At 34.5% G+C, this 24,769-nt stretch overlaps 1 protein-coding gene across 2 annotated transcripts in view; it reads left to right on the top strand.

The window, feature by feature from the left end:
- Nucleotides 1–24,769, top strand: part of EXO1 (exonuclease 1) — a 42,138-nt gene extending 17,369 nt beyond the window's left edge. The window contains exons 10-14 of one of the 2 annotated variants that reach the window (XM_057542854.1): nucleotides 4,702–4,927; nucleotides 7,972–8,215; nucleotides 12,296–12,854; nucleotides 20,147–20,340; nucleotides 23,179–24,769. In XM_057542854.1, coding sequence (XP_057398837.1) covers nucleotides 4,702–4,927; nucleotides 7,972–8,215; nucleotides 12,296–12,854; nucleotides 20,147–20,340; nucleotides 23,179–23,317 — 1,362 coding nt within the window. In that variant the 3' untranslated portion in view covers nucleotides 23,318–24,769. Of the gene's footprint in view, nucleotides 1–4,701; nucleotides 4,928–7,968; nucleotides 8,216–12,295; nucleotides 12,855–20,146; nucleotides 20,341–23,178 lie in introns of both variants that reach the window. The other variant, XM_057542783.1, reaches the window with a different exon arrangement.

Raw genomic sequence — 24,769 nt, 5'->3', positions numbered from 1 at the left:
GGCATGCACTTAACTCCGCCTAAGGAGAGAATACTTTTTTTTTTTGGCTGCGTCAGGTCTTAGTTGCAGCACGTGGGATCTTTGTTGTGGCATGCGGGATCTTTTGTTGCGGTGCGTGGGCTTCTCTCTGGTTGTGGTATGCGGGCTCAGTAGTTGTGACATGGGGGCTTAGTTGCCCCGTGGCGTGTGGGATCTTAGTTCCTTGACCAGGGATCAAACCTGCGTCCCCTGTGGTGGAAGGCGGATTGTTAATCACTGGATCACCAGGGAAGTCCCTAGGAGAGAATACTTTTTAATAATCATAACAAACATTTCATGAGCATTTGCTGTGTTCTAAGTGCCATTCTAAGCAACTTAGACATAGTAACTCATTTACTCCTTAACAAGCCTCTGAGGTCAGTACCATTATTTCCATTTTACAGATGAGGAAACAATTAGAGGGAGGTTAGGCGACTTGCCAGCTCACGCATTTAATCAATAGGGGAGCTCTGATTCCAAGCCAAGCCCTCTACTGTCTCCTTATAGAGGAACTGGTGTGTGTCCTGGCTTTACAAAGATGAGTGGGGATTTTCAAGATGGGTGAGTGGTTCCACACTGAAGAAAACAGCATGTGTGAGAGAGGATAACATGTTAAAGGTACTCTAAGTAGTTCACTCTGGCTGGACCAAGAATGTCTTAGTGTTTACCAGGTAAAGGAATCAGAGCACCTTGAGAAAGAAAAAGAGGTGAGCCTTGAGAAGATGGCCACTGACAAACTGGTGACCAGTTGAGCATTGAAAAGAATCGTTACTGTCAGCTGAAATAAACTAAGCTTATTAAGAGAGCACAAATTCATAATGATACTAAAAAAGAACTTTATGTTCATCATCTCAAATTATATAAACCTTACACTCAGGTTGCTAGTTCCTTTTTTCTGTTTTCTCTTGTTCTGTATCTGGAACTTCTATTAATTAGATATTGGATTTTTCTGGTCTTCAAATTCTGGAACTTTTCTATCTTGCTCATGTCTTTATCTTTTGCTGTTTCTGGGAAAAACTTTTTTTTATTTTGTCTTTCAACTTTGCACTATGCAGTATGTAGCCACTGGCCACATGTGGCTATTTAAATTAATTAACATTAAATTAAATTTTAGTTCTTCAGTTGCATTGGCCACTTTTAAAGTCCTTAATGGCTGCCATGTTGGACAGCACAGAACTTTTCTATCACTGCAGAAAATTCTGTTGAATTTTTACTTTTTACTATCATTTTCATATCTAAGAACCCTTTCTTTAATTGTGATTTTTTAAACATTTTGTTTTATTTCATGGATGTAATCTCCTCTTCCCCCCACCCCTCTCAGAATATTAATTATAATCTCTTGTACATTTTATTCTCCTCTCTGCATTATCTCTGTTTGCTTTGGATTTTCTTTTTTCTATGTGTTCTGGCTTTTCTCTTTCATGGTGGAGACTTTTTTCAAACACCTAGAGCTTCTTGTCAATTTGTTCCTGTTTGGGAGAGGCACCGAGAAGCTTAAGAAGCTTTGTGTGAATGAGTGGAGCTTATAGTCTTGGGTTTTACTCTTTGGTGAACTGGTTGGCAACAAGCTGCCTTTGTTTTGTGAATTCCCAAACATCAGCATGTTTTCTCTGTACAGTTCTTTTTTCCAAAAAGGGATCCTCCAATTCTACTTAACTATGTAAATGTAGCTGTTTGCATTTTGAGAACAAGATAGGGAAATGAGCTGGGGTGGACCAGAAAGGGGTAGGGCTGTTCCCCACTATTCATTATTTAGCCTTTCATTTGATCTCTGTCTTTAGACAAATGGATCTTTTCATCTTCTGAAGTACCTACTGTTTTTATGTTATTGTTTCTGGGTTTCAAAGGTCCAGTCGCTCTGAAGGCAGATGGGTGTGAATTGACTGTATGGACAGATTGAACACGAGCGCCCAGGAGCCAAATAAACCTTTTTTTAGCCCTCCCCCTACTTGTGGCCTCCATGGTACCTGATCCCTTAAATTTCCGAGTCTTCAGGTTTCTGTATGTGGAATTTGTGGGGTTTTTTTTTTTTTTTTTGGCTGCACTGCATTTTCATTGCTGTGCATGGGCTTTCTCTAGTTGCAGCGAGCAGGGCTACTCTTCATTGCGGTGTGTGGCCTTCTCATTGCGGTGGCTTCTCTTGCTGTGGACCACGGGCTCTAGGCACGTGGGCTTCAGTAGTTGTGGCACACGGGCTTCAGTAGTTGTGGCTTGCGGGCTCTGGAGCGCAGGCTCAGTAGTTGTGGCACATGGGCTTAGTTGCTCCGCAGCATGTGGGATCTTCCCAGACCAGGGCTCGAACGCATCTCCCCTGAATTGGCAGGCGGATTCTTAACCACTGCGCCACCCGGGAAGTCTGGAATTGGTTTTTTACTGATATTCTTTTCTGCAGATGCTTGAAGACACTTTGATCTTTCTTGGGCTAAGTTCTTTATTTTTTTCTTTATTGAGGTGTAGTTGATTTACAATATATATAAGTTTCAGGTGTACAACATAGTGATTCACAATTTTTAAAAGTTATACTTTATTTATAGTTATAAAATATTGGCTATATTCCCTGTATTGTAAAATATATACTTGTAGCTTTCTTACACCTAGTAGTTTGTACCTCTTAATCCCCTACCCCTATCTTGCCCCTCCCTCCTTGGGCTAGGTTCTTTAAATTCTTCTCTCTATACTCTTGTCTTCACTGTGGTTTGGAAGTTACAGATATCTCCTAATTTTTCTGTAGATGGTATTTGTGTTTGTTTCTTCTTATTGCTTTGGGGATGATTTTTTTCTTATTGACTTACTGACATTAGTTTCAGGTGTACAACATAGTGATTCAATATTTATATACATTAAGAAATTATCATGATCAGTATATTTACCATCTGTCACCATACAGAGTTACTACAATATTATTATTATTATTATTATGGCCACGCTGTGCAGCATGAGGGATCTTGGTTCCCTGATGAGGGATCGAACCCATGCCCCCTGCATTGGGAGCGTGGAGTCTTAACCACTGGACCACCAGGGAAGTCCCATAGTATTATTTACTATACTGGTCAGCCCTCCATATCCATGGGTTCTGCATCCAAGGATTCAGTCGAATTGGGTCTGTGGTTGGTTGAATCCGCAGATGCCCGCGGATATGGAGGGCTGACCATACTATTCCATTTTATATAAGGGACTTGAGCATCGTGGATTTTGGTATCTGAGGGCGTCCTGGAACCAATCCCCTGCAGCCACTGAGGGATGACTGTATTCCCTGTGCTGTACATTATAGCTCTGTGGCTTTTTTACCTTATAATGGGAAGTTTGTAGAAAAAGGGAACTGAAAAGTCTTTATTCTGCTATCTTCTTTACACATTTGAATTACTGATATTATAATTTCATCAGAATGATTCTCAAGTTTTTCGTTTGAGAAACTCAAAAGTAATTGGTTGTATTGAAAATGTTCAGATACAATTGGGAATGTTATGGCTCACTAAGATGGCCATCCTTCATAAGTCCAAATCCTTATCAGATTATTTTTTTCATAGAGAAATTTCTTTCGGAACCACTAATTGTGCATCAAACTAATTCTTATTATTTATCTAAGATTTATTCTTCCCAGTCAAGTTTTCTACTTGCCTATTTTTTTTTTTTAATAAAATCATCAGTGGGATCTAATGCCATGAGCTATACTGCTTAAACTGTCTTTATTATACTTATTCTCTCAATTATTCTAAATTACCTTCCTTGTTAATTCTCAGAGTATATTATGAATAATGTCACCTCGTTTTTATTTATTTATTTTTATTTTTAGTCCTTTCTTTAAGTGAAAGATTAGATTCCAGATTCAGGTGGGACTTTTGTCAGGTGGAATTCACACCCTAGTACCAACATTTTTTGTACCAGTGTTAATCATTGACATCCTATTAGCAGATCATTTTCATCTAAAATATATTTAGAAAAAAATAATAAAATAAAATAGTTATTAATTGTGAATAACTTGTTTTAGCATTAAAAATGATTATTTACCAATCCTTACTGTCAATAAGTTCTTTCTTGGAGAAAGTTTTATGCATGACTCAATGTAGACCAAAGTAGCTTTCTGTTTAATACATAGGTATTGTCTACTAATACATACCTATTTAATACATAGGTATTGTCCACTAAAGAAACTATTGTTTTGTAAATTAGATTGTTTTGGTTTGAACTCATCCAAGTTCTAGAGATGGGATAGTTGATTAAATACATAATTTTATGGTTTTAATTGTCAGGTCCTTTGTAAAGGGTATGTCAGTGATTATTTAGAGGCTTATTGCTAGATGATTATTAAACTAATTAGTATTGTATATTGAACTAATACTCAAATTTTAAAAGTACGTTTTTTGTGGTCACGTTTCTTCAAGTGTAGTTTTATTTCTTGCACTGTTCGTCTTAGGAAGATTCACTTTTTTATTTCTTAGAAATGAGCTAATGAGTTTGCTTGACCCTCATTGAGAGAGAAACAGACCTAGGAATACAAGACAAATTTAATGGAAAAGTATAGCACCAGCAAAGTAGAAAATGTTATTATTAGAGGACAGATATTTCATCAAAAGCTGGTCAAAGGGGTAATTTAATTATTTACTTATAATTTATGTTGATACAAAGGGAAATGATTTAACTGTTTTTCTTCTTAAAGTAACCTTTTTCCTTTTACTATTTTAGCCTGCCCAATCAAGAAGTCATAGTTGGACTGACAAAACATGTCAAAAGTCATCTAATATTAATAGCATTTGGCATAAGAACTATTGCCCTAGACTTGAGCTGGACATTGTTTCAGATGCTACAAAGGTGAAGGAAAATCCAAGTACTGTGGGCATTGAACTAGTGATTAGTACTAAAGGGTTAAATCTTCCAAGGAAGTCATCCATTGCAAAAAGACCAAGAAGTGGTATGTATTTTGTTTTTGTGAAATACTAGTGAGAATTGGTCACATTTTAGAAGTTTTATAGTTTTAGTTCTTACATTTAGGCCTTTGATACATTTTGAATTAATTTTTTATATGGTGTGAGGTAAGGATCAAGGTTCACTTTTTTTTGTATATGGCAATCCAATTGTTCCAACACCATTTGTTAAAAAGATTATCCTTTTTCCATTGAATTGCCTTGGCACATTTGTTGACAATCAGTTGAGTTGACCACATATGTGCAGAGACCAATGTACCATTGGTCTCTTTTCCTGTCTTTATGCCAGACACACTGTCTTGATTTCTGTAGCTTTATAGTCAATCTTGAAATCGGGTAGTATAAGTCCCTAAGTTTGTTCTTCTTTTGAAAAGTTGTTTTGGCTATTCTGTGTTCTTCACATTTCCATACGAATTTTAGAATCAACTTGTCAATTTCTTAAAAAAAAAAAAAAAAAAAAAAAAAAAAAGCCTGCTGAGATTTTGATTGGGATTTAGTTGAATCCATAGGTAAGTTTGGGGAGAATTGACATCTTAACAATATCAAGTTTTCTGATCCATTTATTTAAGTCTTCTTTAGTTTAAGTCTTCAGCGATGCTTTGTAGTTTTCAGTGTACAGGTCTTGCACATATGTTGTCAAATTTATCTGTATATTTCAGATTTTTGATGCTGTTGTAAATGGTATTTTTAATTTCAATTTCTGATTCATTGCTAGTATATAGAAATACACTTGATTTTTGTACATTAATCTTGTGTTTTGCAACCTTACTAAAATCACTTATTAGTTCTAGTATCTCTTTTTAGACTGTCTAGGATTCTCTACGTAGACAATCCTATCACCTGCAAATAAAGATAGTCTTGCTTCTCCTTTTCCAGTCTGGATACGTTTTATTTCTTTTTCTTGCCTACTGGAACCTCCATTACAGTGTTGAACAGAAGTGCTGAGAATGGAATACTAGGAATTGGGAAAAGGTTTTTTCTTTCCACTGTAGAACATGTTTAGAAGTGGAAAGAATAATTGTAATCCATTTCTTCTCTCTTCCTTCTTTCCCTCAGACATTACAGGAATGAATATCTGACAACAAAAACAAAACAAAGCCCTTGCAAACTTTTAGTTCATGCCCTTATCTTTTAAATTTAGGTATAGATTATTCATGTTTGGCCAAAATGTCCTGATTCCTTATGAACCTAAATCTTTTTCATGATAATATCTCTGAACCTTTGTTTCCTCTTCTGAAATGGGAACAATATTGCCTATCTCACAAATTTTTGTATATGTGACATAACATATAAAAAAGCCCTGGTACATAACAGGTACACTGTACATATTAGTTCCTTCCCTTCTTCTACCATCAAGCTAGGCTTATTCATTTTCTGTAGAGAGCTCATCAGTAAATTACCTATGTCAGACTAAGTCTGCTTCGTTATAACTACCATTTATCAATGGATTTTGTCCACAGGCACACATACAAACACAAAAACAAAACAAAAAACAGTAAATTTTTTCCCTCTTTAATGTGACAGCCCTTCATATATTTAGAGACAGCCATTGTGACCCTCCCAAATTTCTTTTGCAAGCTAAAAGTTCCTTATCTTATCCAGGTTATGCTTTGGATACAATACAAATTTTTTAATAATTTGTAACTACTACAGTGAGTGGTTGTTGAGATGTGGTCTGCTTACCATAGATCATATTTAGAATTGTGGCACTATTTCAGTCCTTCATCCAGAAACTGCTTTTACTACTGCAAACTAAGATAACATGAGCTTTTAGTAGTATTCTTGTCTTTTGCTGGCATTTACTGAGTTTATAATCGAAATCCACCAGTTGCTGTTAAGCCAGGTAGTTATATTTTTAAACTTAAATATGGGTTACATTATCCTTACTGAGGTGATCTTAATTCATTATAATCCATTGTTCTGCCTATTTTTTTTTCTTTTTTGAACCTTTATATTGTCTTCTAACATGGGTATTATGTCACCTGGAAATTTGAGAAGTATGGCTCAAGTATGTCTTAAAGTTTCGCTTAAAATATGTATACTAAGTCTATGAATTTCTCCAAATAGCTAGTCTAACAACCTTATCGTAAAAAGAAAATGAGATTAGTGTGGTGTGGCTTCTTGGTGAAGGCTTGCTGGGGATCCTACGATATTTTTTTTTTTCCTATTCTGTAAGAGCTCCCAATTCCCTGCATAATAAATAGATTTTTACAAGTTTACTGACCTATAGGTTTTTTTTACTCTATACATTTTTGATTTTGAGGTATCACCTTGTCTGTAGTATTTTGGCACCCTCAACTGTTTTACCAACTTCTTAGAGTCATGAGCATTTACTCCCATGTGAGTGGAAGCTATTCAGACTGAGAATTAGTTGGACTAATTTAAAGTACCTTAATGCTATCTCTATGTCCTTGACCATTTCAGCTTTAACATCTTACATTATTTAGTCTTATGATTTATTCTTATACCAATAAAATGCGTTTGTTACACAGCAGTCTTCTAGAGCCCCATAGCTATGTAATGAAGATCAGAGCTAGAGCACAAATTACTTTTGAATACAGGACAATTAAATACACCTCAAAAACCGTAACTCAGTGATGGTGTGTATGTATAGCTCCTTGAAACATTTTTTTTTAAATGTTGAAACATTTTTTTTAACCAAACGTTAGTTTAATCATACATTTAATTCCTTTTTTTTTTTTTTTTTTTTTTTACATTCAGAATTAGGCCCTTAGTATAATGAGTGTAGAGCCTTACAGAATTGATTGTACCCTGAAATTTTGGTTTGGGTAATTTCACATAAAATCATACAAATAATTGACATTAAATCATAGCCAATTTTTGAAATCGTAAAACACAGAGAAGGGAATTTTTTTTAAGTCATTCTTTTATTTCCTTTTCTGATGCATAGTTAAAAAAAAAAATAAGACTTCATCTTTAGAACAATAGGACATGGACTGTGAAACTAAGACCAAATGTCTAACTACACATGAAATAAAGATTTACAGATAATTTTGTTTTTACTTAGAAGAGCTATCAGAAGATGATCTATTGGGTCAATATTCTACTTCCTTTACAAAGAAGATCAAGAAAAATAGTTGTGAAGGTAATAAATTATTGAACTCTTCTGAACGGTTTATGCCTGACCTGGTAGATGGACCTACTATTAAAAAAAGCTTAAGCACACCACCTAGGACAAGAAACAAATTTGCAACATTTTTACAGAGAAAAAATGAAGAAAGTGGTGCAGTTGTGGTTCCAGGAACCAGAAGCAGGTATAGTCATATCTATAGCATGTTGTGTGTCTGTTGTATTATATACTCTGTTGGTATTTATTTTAATTGTCTTGAATAACATTGAATCTAATGGGATAGGTGTAAGACCTGGCTTAATCCAATTACAGTTTTTTATCATGTATTGCTTTAGTTCCACTGTTCCCTTGAACTTCTGTTACTTTTGTAATCTCTCCATGGAGAACCAAAATAAGAATTGTAGACCTTACTACATTTTGCATTAGAAAAACTCTGTCACTTTGGGGGTTCCTCCCCCCCCCCCCACTTTGTTTCTATTTTTTTAGTTTCTTTAAGAGCTAAATATAATTTTGCAAAGTATTTTTAGAAATCTATTTAAATACAGATGACTATGGAGTTCTCATATTAATTGATAATCTGATACCATACTAGATGCTGGGTTACAAAAATGAGAGACATAGTTTTTGCTCTTGAGAAACATGTAGTTTTTCGTAGTTGGAGAAATAGGTCAGTAACAAAATCTTTCCATACAGTGTGGTAAGTACAATGACAAAATCATGCATGAGGTGTTTTGAGGGCATCTAATGCTGAGGCAGTGGTTGGAAAGGGTGAGAGGGAAGGGATGAGTGTTAGGTGCTGTTACCTAGGTTTAAATGATGAGTGGGTGAAGCAAAGAAGGGAGCCAGGTACTTTCCCAGCAGACTCATGCAGCTCGGACAGAGGCATGGAGGTGAGCAACAGCACGGAGCATGGGGTTAACTATTTGCTGTTGATCACTGCTATTATTACTTCTGCCACAACGTAAGTTGGGAAAAGGATGAAAAGGGAGCAGAAATGTAGATGATGAGGGAGCAGAAATAAGCAAACCAGTTCATGAAAGGCTTGTAAGCCAATCTAAGGAACTTGAGTCTTTAGGGGTGATGGGAAACATTTAGAAGGTTTTAATCAGGGGAGGAGTATGATTTGATTCCTGGTTTAAATAGACCACTCTGAACACACTGTGAAGAGTGGATTCTAGAGGGCCGAAGCTGAGCAGAAATATTTGTTAGGCTGTTGCCATAGCCCCTGCGAGTGAAGATGAGAATTTGAAGAGTCAGTATAACTTAGGGGTTAGGAATTTGGACCCTGGGGTTAGACCACCTGGATTTGAATCCTATCCTGTTTACTTATGAGATGTTTGACTTCAGCAAGTTAATTTCTGGATGCTTCTGTTTCTTCAAGGCTAACAAGTATAACAATCTTAGGATCGCTGATAGAATTAAATTATTACCTTAAGTAAAGTGCGTAAAATAGTGCCCAACAGATGATAAACATACAATAAATAGTGCTTATTTTATTGACTTCGGATAGTGGTACCACAACTAGAAACAGGAAATTTAAGTGTTAGAAGTTATTTAGGCATGATTTAGTAACTTTAAGAAAGAGAAACTTGGGCTTCCCTGGTGGCGCAGTGGTTGAGAGTCTGCCTGCCAATGCAGGGGACACGGGTTCGAGCCCTGGTCTGGGAGGATCCCACATGCCGCGGAGCAACTGGGCCCGTGAGCCACAATTGCTGAGCCTGCGCGTCTGGAGCCTGTGCTCCGCAACAGGAGAGGCCGCGATGGTGAGGGGCCCGCGCTCCGCGATGAAGAGTGGCCCCCGCTTGCCACAACTAGAGAGAGCCCTCGCACAGAAACGAAGACCCAACACAGCCATAAATAAATAAGTAAAATTAAAAAAAAAAAATTAAAAAAAAAAAAGAAGAAAGAGAAACTTTATCAGCCCCTGTATTTCTCTAGAGGACTTAGAATGAATATTTTTTTATTTTTCAAGTTTAATAAACTAGGTTGCAGCCAGATTTGTCTAACCATGATGATAGGAGAAGGACATGAAGAAATGAACCACTGATAATCCCTAAACCTCCTTTAGGGGATGTTTCAAACCCATCAAGTCTTTCCAAGGAAACATTCGCAGTACAATGAAATGATCATTTTGATTCTTCCTTTGTTAGTCACCCTCATTAAAGGTGCTTGTTAACAGTGGAATAATGAAAAAGTAGGCAGCAAAAGATGGAAAATAGGGTTCTAGATGATTTATGCTGATTTATACATTCTAGAAAGTTGACTTTTGTCATTCAGAGAAATTTTTGGAACTCGTGTTTTATTTTTCCATTTGGGTGAAAATAGGATTTCATTTCTCTGCCTCTTAGTGCTTCTTTTTCTTTCCATTTAGGTGAAAATAGAATTTCCTTTTTCTGCCTCTTTGGAGACAGCTAATGAGAATAATGTTTGTGTGTCTTTACAGGTCTTGGCTATTAAGTCATTGTGGAAGCTTAATGAAATCTCTGTTTGAAGCTGTAAATAGCTGCTTTATATAGCTTAGTTGTTTCGCTAAGAAATTGTTCAGAGGACGCATTAAGAAATGCTTGGAGAAATATTTTTTTCTGTATCAACTTCCTGTGAAATAATAATTGGGAGTAAATCTTTGATGTATAATTTTCTGATCTAGATTATAGAGCAATATCTAATAATAATTAGATATTGTTAAATTAGTTTTCTTAGCTGATTTTCAAAGTTCTTTTATATGTTATTCCTCACAACAGTATTATGAGATATTCAGGTCGGCATTATTTTCTCTATTTTGGGCTAAGAAATTGAGGCTCTGAGAGGTTAAGAAACTTTCCCAGGGTTGTATAGTTAGTATTAGTGATAGGAAAGATTCCTAGTCATAGTTGGCATGGTACCTTGAAAGGAGCACACAATCTTATAGGCCTGGACTTGAATTCTCACTCTGTCATTTAATTAGTTGAGTGATCTTTCATATGCCATTTAACTTCCCTGAGCTTATTTTTTTAACTATAAAATATGGATGATCATATGCATAAGACTGTTTTAAGACTAGCAGAAGTTATATATATCAGACACCTGGCACAGTGCCCAGTCACTAATATATATGCCAGTGGTCATTCCCACCCCATTCTTTTTAATATAACATAACAGGAGGTATTAAATATGCAAAAGATTGTCTCCAATCTGTTTGCTTTTTGGAAGTCTGATTTAAGTCTTATCTTTATTATATAGATACTTATCCTAGAATAATGCCTATTTATTTTCTCAGATCTAGAAATATAATTATCGGTTAAGTCACACCATAAGCTGTTTGGAAGGAAACAGCCGTGAACTAGGAGGGGTTCTGGGTTTTAGTTCTGTTCTTTAGTTGATTAATGTTATAACCTTGGGCTCTGTTACTCTAACTTCTCTTACCTACGAAATAATACATAGAAAAATGTTTGGATATCATAGGGGTTATTGTTTGCTTAAAAGTGAATTATGTGATCAGATAAAGGAGCTGATGTTTCTTGCTCAGTGAAAAACCAAGTAAGACTTTTCCTTTTACGTGCTGCTTCCTTCCTGCCCTGTACCCACACACGTCAGCTAAGGATTTGATGTAAAGATAAGAGAGGATTTTTACTCTCCAGCATTTAGTAAATATTCTGTTTAATCATCTTGGATTTGAACTAATGCCTATTAATGAGGTAAATTCTCTTTAAGTTTCATATTTAGCTGATCATACACTCTCGGATTTTCTTTTTAAACCTAAAAACACTCCTTGAATACATCCTTCCCAGTAATGATACTGATCTTTGTTTCATTTATATTGGAGTTTTTAAAAGTGATTTTTTTAAAGCTGCTACCCTGAATAAGTAATACCTCTTTAGTAATACAGAATTTAATAATTGATTTGAAAGTCTTAACCTCAATATTTAAATTAGTGTAGAAGTTTATAGGGTATATAAAAAGCTTTGTAGATTAGTATACTACTACAAGTTCCCAGATGGCTTGCTACTACTAGGAGGTAAGCTAAGATGAGGGGTAAATGGCTAATTTATTTTGCTTTTACAAAATTAGAGACAATAGTTATAAAGTGTCCTTTCTGTTGCATATTTCTATATCTGTTCAAATATTTGAGTATCAGCCATGTGTAAAATCTATTTTGCCTTTATTTATGAAATTAATATATTTATGAGATTTTTTTAAAAGAACCATTTTTCCATTATGAATCTTGTCACCTTTGTGAGAAAACTCTAAAATACTTTTGCATTCTTTCTGTTGCTTTTTCTGTTAGGTTTTTTTCCAATTCTCTGGATTCTGCTGACTGTATATCAAAGAAAGCAAGCAGCCAGTCTCTAGATGAAACTGCTGTCACAGATAAAGAAACCAATGTAAATGAATCAGATTGTCTAGATGGCAAGAAGTTGTTAGATATCAGTGTAGCACATAATTCAAGTGAGCATATTCCAGATGATGTGACTGTGATTGCTGAAGAGTCTCAGTCTTTTAAGACCAGCAGATTCACGAGGACCATCTCACCACCCACCTTGGGTACACTAAGAAGTTGTTTCAGTTGGTCTGGAAGTCTTGGAGATTTTTCAAGAACACCAAGCCCCTCTCCAAGCACAGCATTGCAGCAGTTCCTTAGAAAGAGTGATTCTCCCATCTCTCTGCCTGAGAATAATGAGCCGTCTGATGTATCTCAGTTAAAGAGTGATGAGTCAAGTGATGAATCTCATCCCTTACATGAAGTGGATTGGTCTTCACAGTCTCAGGAAAGCATGGACTTATCACCACACAATTTAAATGCATCAAAACTTTCTCAGCCTTCTAGTGAGGATTTAGATTCAGAGGTAAGTCACATTATGAACCGTTTGTTTTCAAATTCATATGTAAGAGAAAATAGGGTGTTTATCAGACAATTGAGGAAATTTTGCCTACATTATGGAAATAATTGATTGTTTTAATTTTTCATTCTAGATCTTACTGTGTAGAAAGTTCATGTTTTATTCATCTGAAGGGCTTCTCTGTACTTTAGACTCTTATACATTTAATCTAACTATATTTCTTGAATCACTGTGTTCCATTGATAGGTGTCTCAAGTTGTGGAACACTTAAGACCTAAGCAGAATGATAAGCTTCATGAAAAGTTATTATGAATTTAATATTTATATCCTTAATATACTCTTGAATTCAGATAACATTTGAAACCTTATAATGAAATGGCCCTATTAATGGGATGGTGTTCGTCTTAAGTTTTAGTACTTCAGAAATACATTTTTTATTTACTCTTATTATTCTTTTTGTAATTCCCCTTTATGACAAAACAAAATAGTAATTAATACAAGTGATTTTATGTTATTCTGTTTAAATTAATGAAAGCATCCTAGCCATTTTTTTTATTTGTAAAATATCTTTATCCTTACTTAAATAAAATCAAAGCTCCAGATAAGTACTGCTCATAAGACCCAGTGACATCATATTTTAAAATGACATGATGGCATAATAACATTCTTTAATCTGAGTTATCTTAAATTTACCAATTTAACATAACTTCATTTTATGTTCACAACTACAGTTACCAAGTTGTAAGAACAATTACAGCCTTGGTAATATTTGGTAGAACTTTGAGGTCTGATACTCCTAAATATTAAACATCTAATAAATCAGCATATCTTGTGTTTATGAAAAGGAAAGTATTTTATTCAAGTTCCTAAAGGAAACTTGAGTTGTACTGGACTCAAATTAAAGACAAAAGCCTAGTTACAATATGGAAGCAAATTGTTTTCATTTGGAGAAAGCGGAAATGAATTAATTTATTCAAATCCAAAATCCATTCCATGTAGTGTTTTTTAAGTAAGAGTATGCCAAACCAAACCCTTGAGGCTTTTGCTTTTCTTTTCGCATTCGCTCACTTTGCCTTCAGTTTATCCATACTGGTCTAGAAGACTCCGTTTCTTTTTTTTTTTTTTTTTTTTTTTTATTTATTTATTTATTTATTTTTGGCTGTGTTGGGTCTTCGTTTCTGTGCGAGGACTTTCTCTAGTTGCAGAGAGCGGGGGCCACTCTTCATCGCGGTGTGCGGGCCTCTCACTGTCGCGGCCTCTCTTGTTGCGGAGCACAGGCTCCAGACGCGCAGGCTCAGTAGTTGTGGCTCACGGGCCCAGTCGCTCCGTGGCATGTGGGCTCTTCCCAGACCAGGGCTCGAACCCGTGTCCCCTGCATTGGCAGGCAGATTCTCAACCGCTGCGCCACCAGGGAAGCCCGACTCCGTTTCGTTTAATATGAGCCTCCATTTTAATGTCATCTTTTTCATTGTCCACATCTTACTGCATTTCTCTCACCATTCGGGTATCATCACGGTTGCTATTTCTTGCACATCTTTCTTTAAAAATCACCGTCTGTTTGTGAGGATACTTTCAAGTCTGCTGAGCTCCTTTGGGGTGTTCTTGTTCCCTTTCCAGCAGACATCTTCCTGCTTTACTAACTTTGTAAAGCTTTTAGCATGTTTTACTGAGAAACCTTACCAGCTCACAGCCTATGGGCTCATGCTGCGGACAGAACTCTCCACACTTCTGTCTTCTGGGCTAACCGTTTTTGTGATTATCAATTATAGGAACATAAATTCTCTCCCCTCAAAAGCAAACAGACAAACTAAGAATCATTCATTAAGTCATCTCTTGCCACCAGATGTGGTAAATTCCTCTTTGGATAAATGAATTAATTGTCAAACAATTGGGACAATAGCAGGTAACATAAAGACTGTGTAATCTTTCTTTATTCAGAAAATGTTTTAGAGAGCCACAGTGCCACTGGGGCTTCATTTTGAGTATCAGGTTTTACTGTATGGTTCTGAAGAAAATGCATTGGAGACTTCCACTGGTGGTTCACTGTGAAAAGCAACAACCATGTATTCTATGTATATTGAGTTCATTAACCGTATTGGAGATTAATTAATCTTAGGATCTTACTCTTGATCTTTATTTTAAGAAATGATATAGCCCAGAGTCATCACTACTATGAGCAAGAAATGTTAGAGTTTCTGTAAGTTACAATCCAAATTAATGGAGTATTTTTCACTTTTGGATTGTTTTAAATATATAATACTATGTAGAATCCCAAGATAAATATTAAAAAAAAAGAAAAACCTCTTGAAAAATGCAGAAATATAAAGCCTTCTGAATTTGCATTCATTGTCCTTTTTTATTTGACTTTTGTGGGAATCCAGATTATTCTGTCTATAGAAAAGTCTTACATGATGGGATTGGGCTGTAGAGGGTAGGTCTTAAAGGTCTTTGCTGAAGGTAACTGTGCATTTGATACAGTGCTACTCTACTTCTTGAAAGTATATGCCTTTTTTCTCTTTAATGTTGAACATGTTACACAATTAAAAAGAGATGTAGAACTATACTGGTTCAACCTTTTGTAGCTAGTAATTTATGAAAACTATTAGCCAAGTTTACAAATGATGTTACAGCAGGAGACTTTTTTTTTTTTTAACAAGAGAACAAATCCACACTTTTATTTATTTACTTTCCAAAAAGTTTAAATCCTTGAAGGGGTACAGCATCACATGGATTCTGTGTCCAATGGCTTTAGCAGGAAGATTGCTACAAAATTTGCCATGAACCCCATGCCATTGTTTCCATGAGCACGAGTTATTTTTCCCTAGATTACTCTGGTTTTGTTGAGTTTGCCCCCATGAGTTACAGTGTTGTTCTTTGCTTTGTACACATAAGCATACCTCTTGCATAGATAGAAGTCAGTTTCATCTCAAGCATAAACACCTTCAATTTTAAGAAGACCTGTGTGCTCCCTCTGGTTCTGCAGACTCTGCTTATAGGTTTTGTTTTGTTTTTTTCTTTTTTACTTTGGGGCAATGTGGGATGCATGAAAATTTCAAGTATAGTCTTCCATTGTCTGGAGCAGTTGTAGATTCTGGATTATATCACAATATACCAGACACTGGGTTGGCTTTAACATTATGTGACACAGCTTGTGCCTTGCTCACAGTTTGGAAAGGGATACACAGAACATCCAGTACAAAGATGACCTTGAACATGGATTTTGTTACAGGATCCAGGTCCCCAACATTGCAAACTTGGGAGGAGGAATTGAGATCTATCATGTCAATATGGTTTAATCATGGCAGGAAAGACTCAGTGAAAATTACTCCTATATGTTTGGACCTGAAGTGATTAAGAAATGAATCACTGCAGCCATCTGTCCATTAAAAAGGAGGGCAACAAATGCTTGGCATGTCTTTTTTTTTTTTTTTTTCTCCCAAGACAGTGATCTCCATGTTGTGGGGTTTTTTTGTTTTGTTGAGATATAGTTGTTTTACAATGTTGTATTAGTTTCTACTGTACAGCGAAGTAGAGTTCCCTGTGCTATACAGCAGGTTCTTATTAGTTATCTATTTTATACATATTAGTGTATGTATGTCAATCCCAGTCTCCCAATTCATCACACCACCACCCCCCACGCTTATAGTTTTTTTTGTTTTTTTTTTTGCTTATAGCTTTTTAATTTATATTTTATACAGTTTACTTCTTCAGCTGGTTGTCTTTAGTGAAACTAGCAAACACCATTCTTTCCACATTAGATTAATTTTCTTTTATTCTATTTCATGCTTTTTATACTTTTTTCTTCTGATAAATTACATTTTATTTACACTGATTTTCTCAATTTACTTGTTTTATGTTTTGTTGAATATTGGTCAGTTGTCATAAAAATTTGATAGTAAAAATCTAAGTTTGCTTTATGTTTTCATCTCGGGGATCTAGGAATCTGATTGCAATTTTAAGTCACTTGATAATCAAGGTAATCAGAAATCCAAGCTACACTTATTTCATTTTTTGAAAAAAGACACACTTCTAAGGAACAAGGTAAAACACTTACTTAAATTATTTTTAAATTTCAGAAGCAGCACATGCTTATTACCAGGCAATAAGAAATATAAGCAAAATTAAAAATCAAAATGCCTATATTCTTATTTACACAAAATGTCTACCTTCAAATCATCTAGAACCATATTTGCGCATGATTTGTAGGTGTTTAAATTGTGAAACCTGCTATTTTTCTCTTACAGTATAAAGAACTTTTTCTATGTACTTACATAACATTACTTATAATGAATAAAATATGCCATCGTATGGGTTTAGCTAATCTTCTTATGTTTGTCCTTTACCCTAAAAATTTTTGCTGTAGCAAACAGTAATGCAATGAAGATTTTGTTGGTAAATATTTGAGTACTGTACACATTTTTGATTATTTCGTAGGGGTGAATTCTATGAAGTGTTATTACTGGTGCAAAGGCATGTATGGTTTAAAGCTTTGATGTATATTGCAAAAAGGCATTCTAGAAATTGGGTACCTGATAAGCCAAGCTTTTTTTTTTTATCAAAATATGTAAATATATGTGTGACTGCATAGTGAACGCTCGTAAGTTAAAGCCTATTTTATATATTAAGTGTTCTTGCCTGTCAATATCAGAATACTAATTCCTGACTTAAAAATGGGCAAGGGACATGAACAGAAATCACAAAAGAAAAAGCACAAATGGCTGATTAACATATAAAAGCACATTCAACCTCATTAGTAATCAACGCAAATCAAAGTAATAAAATATAATTTCTTACCTCTCATTTTTCCAAAAAAGTTTTGAATTTACTCATTTTATAAGAGTATGGTGAGATGAATAATCACGTGTTTAGGAGAGTAAGAATTGCTGTGCCATTTCTGGAAAGCAATTTGAAAGAGTTCAAATAATTTAACCCAGTAAGTGCATTCTACAACTTGAGCCTAAGGAGATAATGAGAGTTTAAATACAAGAGCACTTATTCTTGCATTGGTTACAATAATGAAAAATTGAGGGAAAAAAATCTAAATATCTAGAAATAAGAGAGTGAAATGCATTAAATACGTTGTTGGTTTTAGCTCTTGACTGGTAGATATATAGGTGAATTTTTTTTCTTTGTTTTCTCATGTTCTTCTATAGTGAACATATAGTATTTTTCTTATATTTATACAAGAAAACTATATTCATATATTCATATATAGTTATATGAATAGTAGTATATGAATAGTAGTATATATAATAGTTAACATATATATAATACATATGTATAATATATAATATATATATAATATATATAACATGTATATATAACATATATATAATAGTTATAGTATATATAATAGTTAACATATTATTTTCTTATGCGTATTTTTAAAAGCATAAAAACTTTACAAAAATGTTAAATAAATGGCCTGGCATATCTATTTGAAAGAAAGTCCCCATCTCATGCTATATAAATATAAACCTGAAAGATAATAAGGATATGAATGTAAAATATGTAAATATAAGATTCTTTTAAAAATCTTTAAGTGAGGAAGGCTTTTTCAAACAGATACTGTCTTGGAAAGATGTCCATATTATTTTTGAATGAAAAGGGAAACCATGCTGTTAAACAATATTAAACACAATAGCATGGTGTTTTTGTTTGCTTAAATGCTGGAAAATACACACACGTGTGTATGTTTGTACAATCATAGTAAAAAGTCTGGAAAGATACCAAAATTATTCACAATGATAGGATTAGAGATGTAGAAAGTACTTTCTCAAAAGGAGTTATATTAAAGATGATGGTTTAATGTCCTCAAAAGGAGGACATTAAACCATCATCTTTTTATTATTTTTATTCTTTCTGTCAGATTTGCATTGTCAGTGTTTTAACTGTCACTTCTGTTTTGGTGACAACTCCCCAGATGAACCTTCCTTCTTGCTCCCTAGTATCCAAATTCAGGATCTAAAATCAAACTCATATGTTTTTAACCTCTAACCAGTACTTCTCAGAGCATCTTTATCAGTTATATAAAATTATAATATTCGTTCTATGTCACTTAGTTTCAAAATCTTACGGTTGTCCTCTTTCTTTATAACCTCCAGTTGGATCCTTCTTTTTCAAGGGTTAAAGAAAAACAACCAAATAACTATACCTATCTAAATCCTGTTTCTTTCTTTGTCTTATTTCTTGATCTCCCTTTTCCCATCACCAACATCCTAATTCAAGATTTCATCTTTCATGTGTGAGTCCTTCCATTCTTTATACACCCTCTACTAGATTCATTAATTTTAAAGCCTTGTTTTATATTACCACACTCCTACTATCCAAAAAAAAACAGCAACAAAATTTTAATGGCTCCATATTTCACACAGCATAAAAATCAAGTCAGACAAAGACAAATATCATATAATATCACTTATTTGTGGAATCTAAAAAAAAAATGATACAAATGAACTTATTTACAAATCAGAAATAGACTGACAGACATAGAAAACAAACTTATGGTTACCAAAGGGGATAGCGAGGGCAGGGGTGGGGAATAAAGTAGGAGTTGGGGATTAACATACCTACTACTATATATAAAATAAACAAACAACAAGGACCTACTGTATAGCCCAGGGAACTATACTCAGTATCTTGTAATAACCTATAATGGAAAAGAATCTGAAAAAGAATATATATATGATATATATGTATATATAACTGAGTCACTTTGCTATACACTTGAAACTAACACAATGTTGTAAATTATACCTCAATTAAAAGAAACCAATGGATTCAACTTAAATGTCAGTAGAGATCTGTTTAAGTAAATTATGGCACATTTATACAATGGAAAAAACAGGCAACCTATTTAAAACAAAATTCAGTTCTACATGTGAAATGGAAAAATCTCCAAGATACATTGTTAAGTAAAATCAAGATATACTAGGCAAGAAAAACGAAGTACATGACATTTTGTAGTATGCTGCCGGTTGTGTGTGTGTGTGTGTGTGTGTGTGTGTGTGTGAATGAATTCAGTGGTTGTACAGGAAACTGGTAACAGTGACTGCCTAAAGGCAGTGAGGGAGTAAGGGAGACTCACTTTTCTGTCTGTTCTTTTATACTCTTGATTTAGTGCCAGGTACATGTATTACCTGGTGAAAATATTATGATAATTTTGTAGACGTTTATAAGCACACTTTTGCACATTGATTATAGGTTATTTTTTGTTCCAGTGTATAAATAATAGTTTGAAATTAAATAAAGGTAGTTGCTTTAACAGAATAGTATTAAAACAGGCATTTAATCTTCAGGTTCCTGGGCTGTATAAATCTAGTTCTGTGGACAATCTTTCTACAACCAAGATCAAACCTTTAGTACCTGCCAGAGTCAGTGGGCTGAGCAAGAAGCCATCAAGCATCCATAAGAGAAATCATCATAATGCCGAGAACAAGCCAGGATTGCAGATAAAAATCAATGAACTCTGGAAAAATTTTGTATTTAAAAAGTGAGTTATCTTGTAACTTATTCTAAAATGATAAATAATTTTTTTCTGTAATTTCAATCCCTGTCTCCTCTTTCTATTTTCATATGAATCAACTACTTTTTCTCTTACCCTAAGAGAATTATTTTCCTCTAGTCCCTTTAACTGACTCTTTGTAAGAATATTTAACTTCAGTTTCTGTACCTTCTTTTAGTGAAAAGGTGGCAAACTAAAAACCTCAGTTCTCAATCTGGCTTTGGGGTCTCTCTGTTGTTAAGCAAATTACTTTTCCAGGCCTTAAGTGTCTTATTTTTCTTTCCTTCTAAATGTTGTTTTAGACATGGGAGTGGGAAGGTAATGCTCTATCGTACTTCTGGATTTAAAGCAGTTTGTTTCCCTAAATTATCACATCTAAAATGGGAAGAATCAATGAGTTTATATGATGAATTAACCAGATTTCTAATGTATGTAGCAAACACTGTTTTAAGAGAATTGACCCTCTATATATCTACATTTTTTGAACCAAATTGCATCTGTTAGACAACAAAATTAGCCACAGAGTAGCATAGATTTATAATTAATTTATTTTCTTGTTCTTATTAAAGCAAATGTGCTAAGAATAAACACAAAGAGAAAGGGAGGGAGGGAAAGGGGGGAGGTGACTTACATGGGATGATAAGATTAACCCTTACCTAATAGAAATGTTATCACAATCAGATGAGATAGTATGAGTGGAAACACTTTGTAATAAGTGCTGGACAATTATGTTTTTACTTTACATTGTGTAAAGTCTAGATTAAACCATATAGCAGCAGTTCTCCAACTTTTTTTTTAATATTTATTTATTTATTTTGGCTGTGCCAGGTCTTAGTTGCGGCACACGCATCTTTTTTAGTTGCAGCACGTGGGCCTCTTAGTTGGAACATGCGGGCTTCTTAGTTGCAGCATACAAACTCTTAGTTGCAGCATGCATGCAGGGTCTAGTTCCCTGAACAGGGATCAAACCTGGACCCCTGCATTGGGAGCACAGAGCCTTATCCACTGGACCACCAGGGAAGTCCAGTTCTCAAACTATTTGCCTTTAAGAATGCTTTTTAGTCTTAAAAATTATTGAGTGCCCAAAAGTACTTTGGTTTATGTGGGCTATATTTGTCAACATTTAGCCATCTTAGGAATTAAAATGGGCATTTAAAATATATTTATTTATTTTTAAATAACAGCAATCTCATTACATTTTAAAATTGATAGTATATTTTTACAAAAAATAGCTATGTTTTTCAAAACAAAAAAAGTGAGAATCACATTGTTTATCTGCTTCTGTGTTTGATCTGTTATGAAATGTTGCTTTGGTTGAATTATATGAAGAAAATCTGTCCCCACATGTATTTGTAATTGGAAAATGCATTTTAGCATAATAGTATTTTTATTTAATTGTAATTTTTCTTCTTTTATTTTACACCAAAATTCAACAAGTGGTAGCTTCTTAAAAGTTAGTTGTAATGTAGAATATGAAACCATATAAATTGACTTTTTATACTCTGTGTAACATTACAGTCCACTGGTCCATATTGTACTTTGTGTGCATCTTTTACTCATGCATGATTTTATAACATTGGCATTGATTATTTGGAAAATGTGGGTTTATCGAGTTGGGCTTATCTTCCAATTGTTGACACATTTCATTATACAATATTTAAAAATCACAATCTTATCAGCAAAGTCTTTAAGTACTGGGAAGCTGTCAAGTGACAGGTATCAGTTTTCCAAACTCCTAATTTTCACTTGAAAGCTTGAGTTTTGTCATTGGCAACAAATACTGTTAGGTTTTTTTCTTTGAAGTAACAAACAGTCTCTCTTTGTTCATTCTAGAGAAGCCCTTTGCCAAATACCTAAATTTGAATAACCATGGTGTCACACATACTTTTACTTGAGATAGCCATCAGACTTCATTATGTAACAAAAGTGACTTCTGTGTGTTTCTCAGTTTGTCACAGAATGTTAAGAAGTTGAGAGGGTTGAGATTTAATAAAATTTATGATTTTTACTACCTCATCAAGAATGTTCTTGAGACTGACTTTTGTTTTAATACTATTAGTATTTCTTAAACAGTTTGGTGCTACTGTCTTGATTCATCCTAAGTTGCCAACAGCGTTACTCAGTTCTGCTTTTGGATTATCAGTACAAATGCCAGCATGCTAAGAAAGGCAGATAAAGTCTAAATATTATTATGAAAATAGTTTAGATCTTACAAACCCCCTGAAAGTGTCTTGGGAATTTTTAAGCATCTGTGGATCATACTTTGAGAACTGCTGCTAGAGGGAAATTAAGGGTGCAACAGTATTCTTAAATGCCTTTTAGAAAAATAAGACTTAATTACTCCTGTTGAATTTTTGTTGACAGGACATAGAATCAGTTTTGTTATCTTCATAATAGGATTAATTTTTATAGACATAGAACTTCCTTCCAAAAGTTGGGAGAAGGGGAGGGAGTAAAAAGATAAGGCTTAAACATTTGTTTATGCTTCACCCATGCTGGTCCTCAGCCAGACTTGAGAAGGGTTCTAGAGAGAAAAGAACTAAAGTTTGTTTATTGGAACCATTCTGCCTTAGCTAGTATATATTTAGTAGTGGCTTGGCACCTACCTTGAAAGGTGATTTAGAAAGCAGGCATGGGTACTAAGAAGCAAAACTCAAATTTCATTGGGCATACTCAGAGGAGAACCTGAATGTGTCATATAATAAATTGAGACAAATTATACAGTAGAGAGTCTTATCCTCTTTATATACCTCTATTTTGTCCAGGTAGATTATTTTCTAATAAACACTACCCTATAAATTCATTTTATTATATTATCTTTTGCAGAGATTCTGAAAAGCTTCCTTCTTGTAAGAAGCCAGATCCCCTGTCTCCAGTCAAAGATAACATCCAACTAACTCCAGAAGAAGAGGATATATTTAACAATTCTGACTGTATGCGTGTTCAGAGAGCAATATTCCAATAAACACAGGCAGCTGGGAGGCTATTGCCTGCAAGAGAATCTCTATCAATTTCATGTCCTGTTTGAGAATGAAGCAGTTATCAGTATGAAAGATTTGTTCTTAGATCTATGCTATTTATTTTTAAATAGGGTACATTTTGTATATTAACTATGTAACTTTTTGTTCAGCTTTTTATATTTTCATAAGAAACTAACTAGAGAAATAATTTTGGTTTTGATAGGTTTTTGAAGTTTTAATGTTAATTGAGCAAGTCCCTTGGAACTTACAAAAATCTACTCTAAAGATTTCTGTAATGTTGTCAAGTACAAGGATGGTAAATGGAAAACCACAATTCTGTGGTCATTTTATACTAGAGGAAATTACTGTGTTTCTTCAAGCTATAGTTTTTTCACCTGCCTTTCCTGTCTTTCAGGGTTGAATTGGAAATACAGTTGCTGGGATGGGAGGGGTAGTTGGAAGGGTTAAAGATCATTGCATAAATGGGGCAGTGCTCTGTTTTCCCTGAAGAGTTTGGTTGGGTTACAGATTGACAGTAAAAGAAAATTGGTTTCAGCATCATATGAAAGGAACTACTTCTTATATAATTAATATTCTTAAACTTCAAAATAACCTGTTTCTCTTATATGTCTTTTTTGAAGTGTGGGCTAAAAATTCCTTAACGTATATTTAAAACTAGTGTCCTAGGTGCAATGTAAAATACTAAAGCTGCAGAATCTGTGATGTGTACATACTCTTCAAAGAAATAGATTCTTGGAAAGAAAACCAGCTATGCAAGTGAAGATCTGAAGTAAGGAAGTGAAGTAAGTGACAATCTGACAGGAAGTAAAGGAATTGTAAAAGTGTCTGAGATATAGAGGATAAAGGAAAGGGATCCAGAGCATTTTAATTTTTAAATGAGACTTAGTAGAGGAGGTCAGAGTGGAACAAAAAACATAACATTGTAAGAAACAGCATAAAAATGTTAAAAGACAAAAATTAAAAAAAGAAAAATCTGGAAAAGACCAAATACAAAGAACAAAAGCAAATTTGAACTTTCTGTGAATGTTTCCTGTTATAGAACAAATTAAGAAAGGGAAGATGGCAGCAGTGCTGCAGTTTGTCAATCTCCGAACCGCTGCATAACAGCAACTGGATAGCAAAGTCAAAATACTAATGAACAACATTACAACAAATTTAGATGGCATCATATACTTAAATCCTGAAATATAAGTGGGTGAAGACAAGCTACCAAAAGCCACAAGACCACAAAGTGGTACTGGCATCTATCTGGGAGAAGTAGAGGATGGCAATAGGGCATCTAATGGACCTGAGAACAGAACTTATATAGAATGATTGTTGAAACACATAGCAGACCAAGTTGCAAACAGCCATTTGAAACTGGGAGAGGCTTTGAGCATTCCAGTGGTGAGTGAGTGCAGGAGACCTGCAGTTATGTCTGAAGGAATGAAGCAATG

Source organism: Balaenoptera acutorostrata, chromosome 1 (genome assembly GCF_949987535.1).
Source record: "Balaenoptera acutorostrata chromosome 1, mBalAcu1.1, whole genome shotgun sequence".
Lineage (NCBI taxonomy): Eukaryota > Metazoa > Chordata > Mammalia > Artiodactyla > Balaenopteridae > Balaenoptera > Balaenoptera acutorostrata.
The sequence above is the reverse complement of the archived record's forward strand: the minus strand, read 5'-3'. Positions and strand labels throughout refer to the sequence as shown.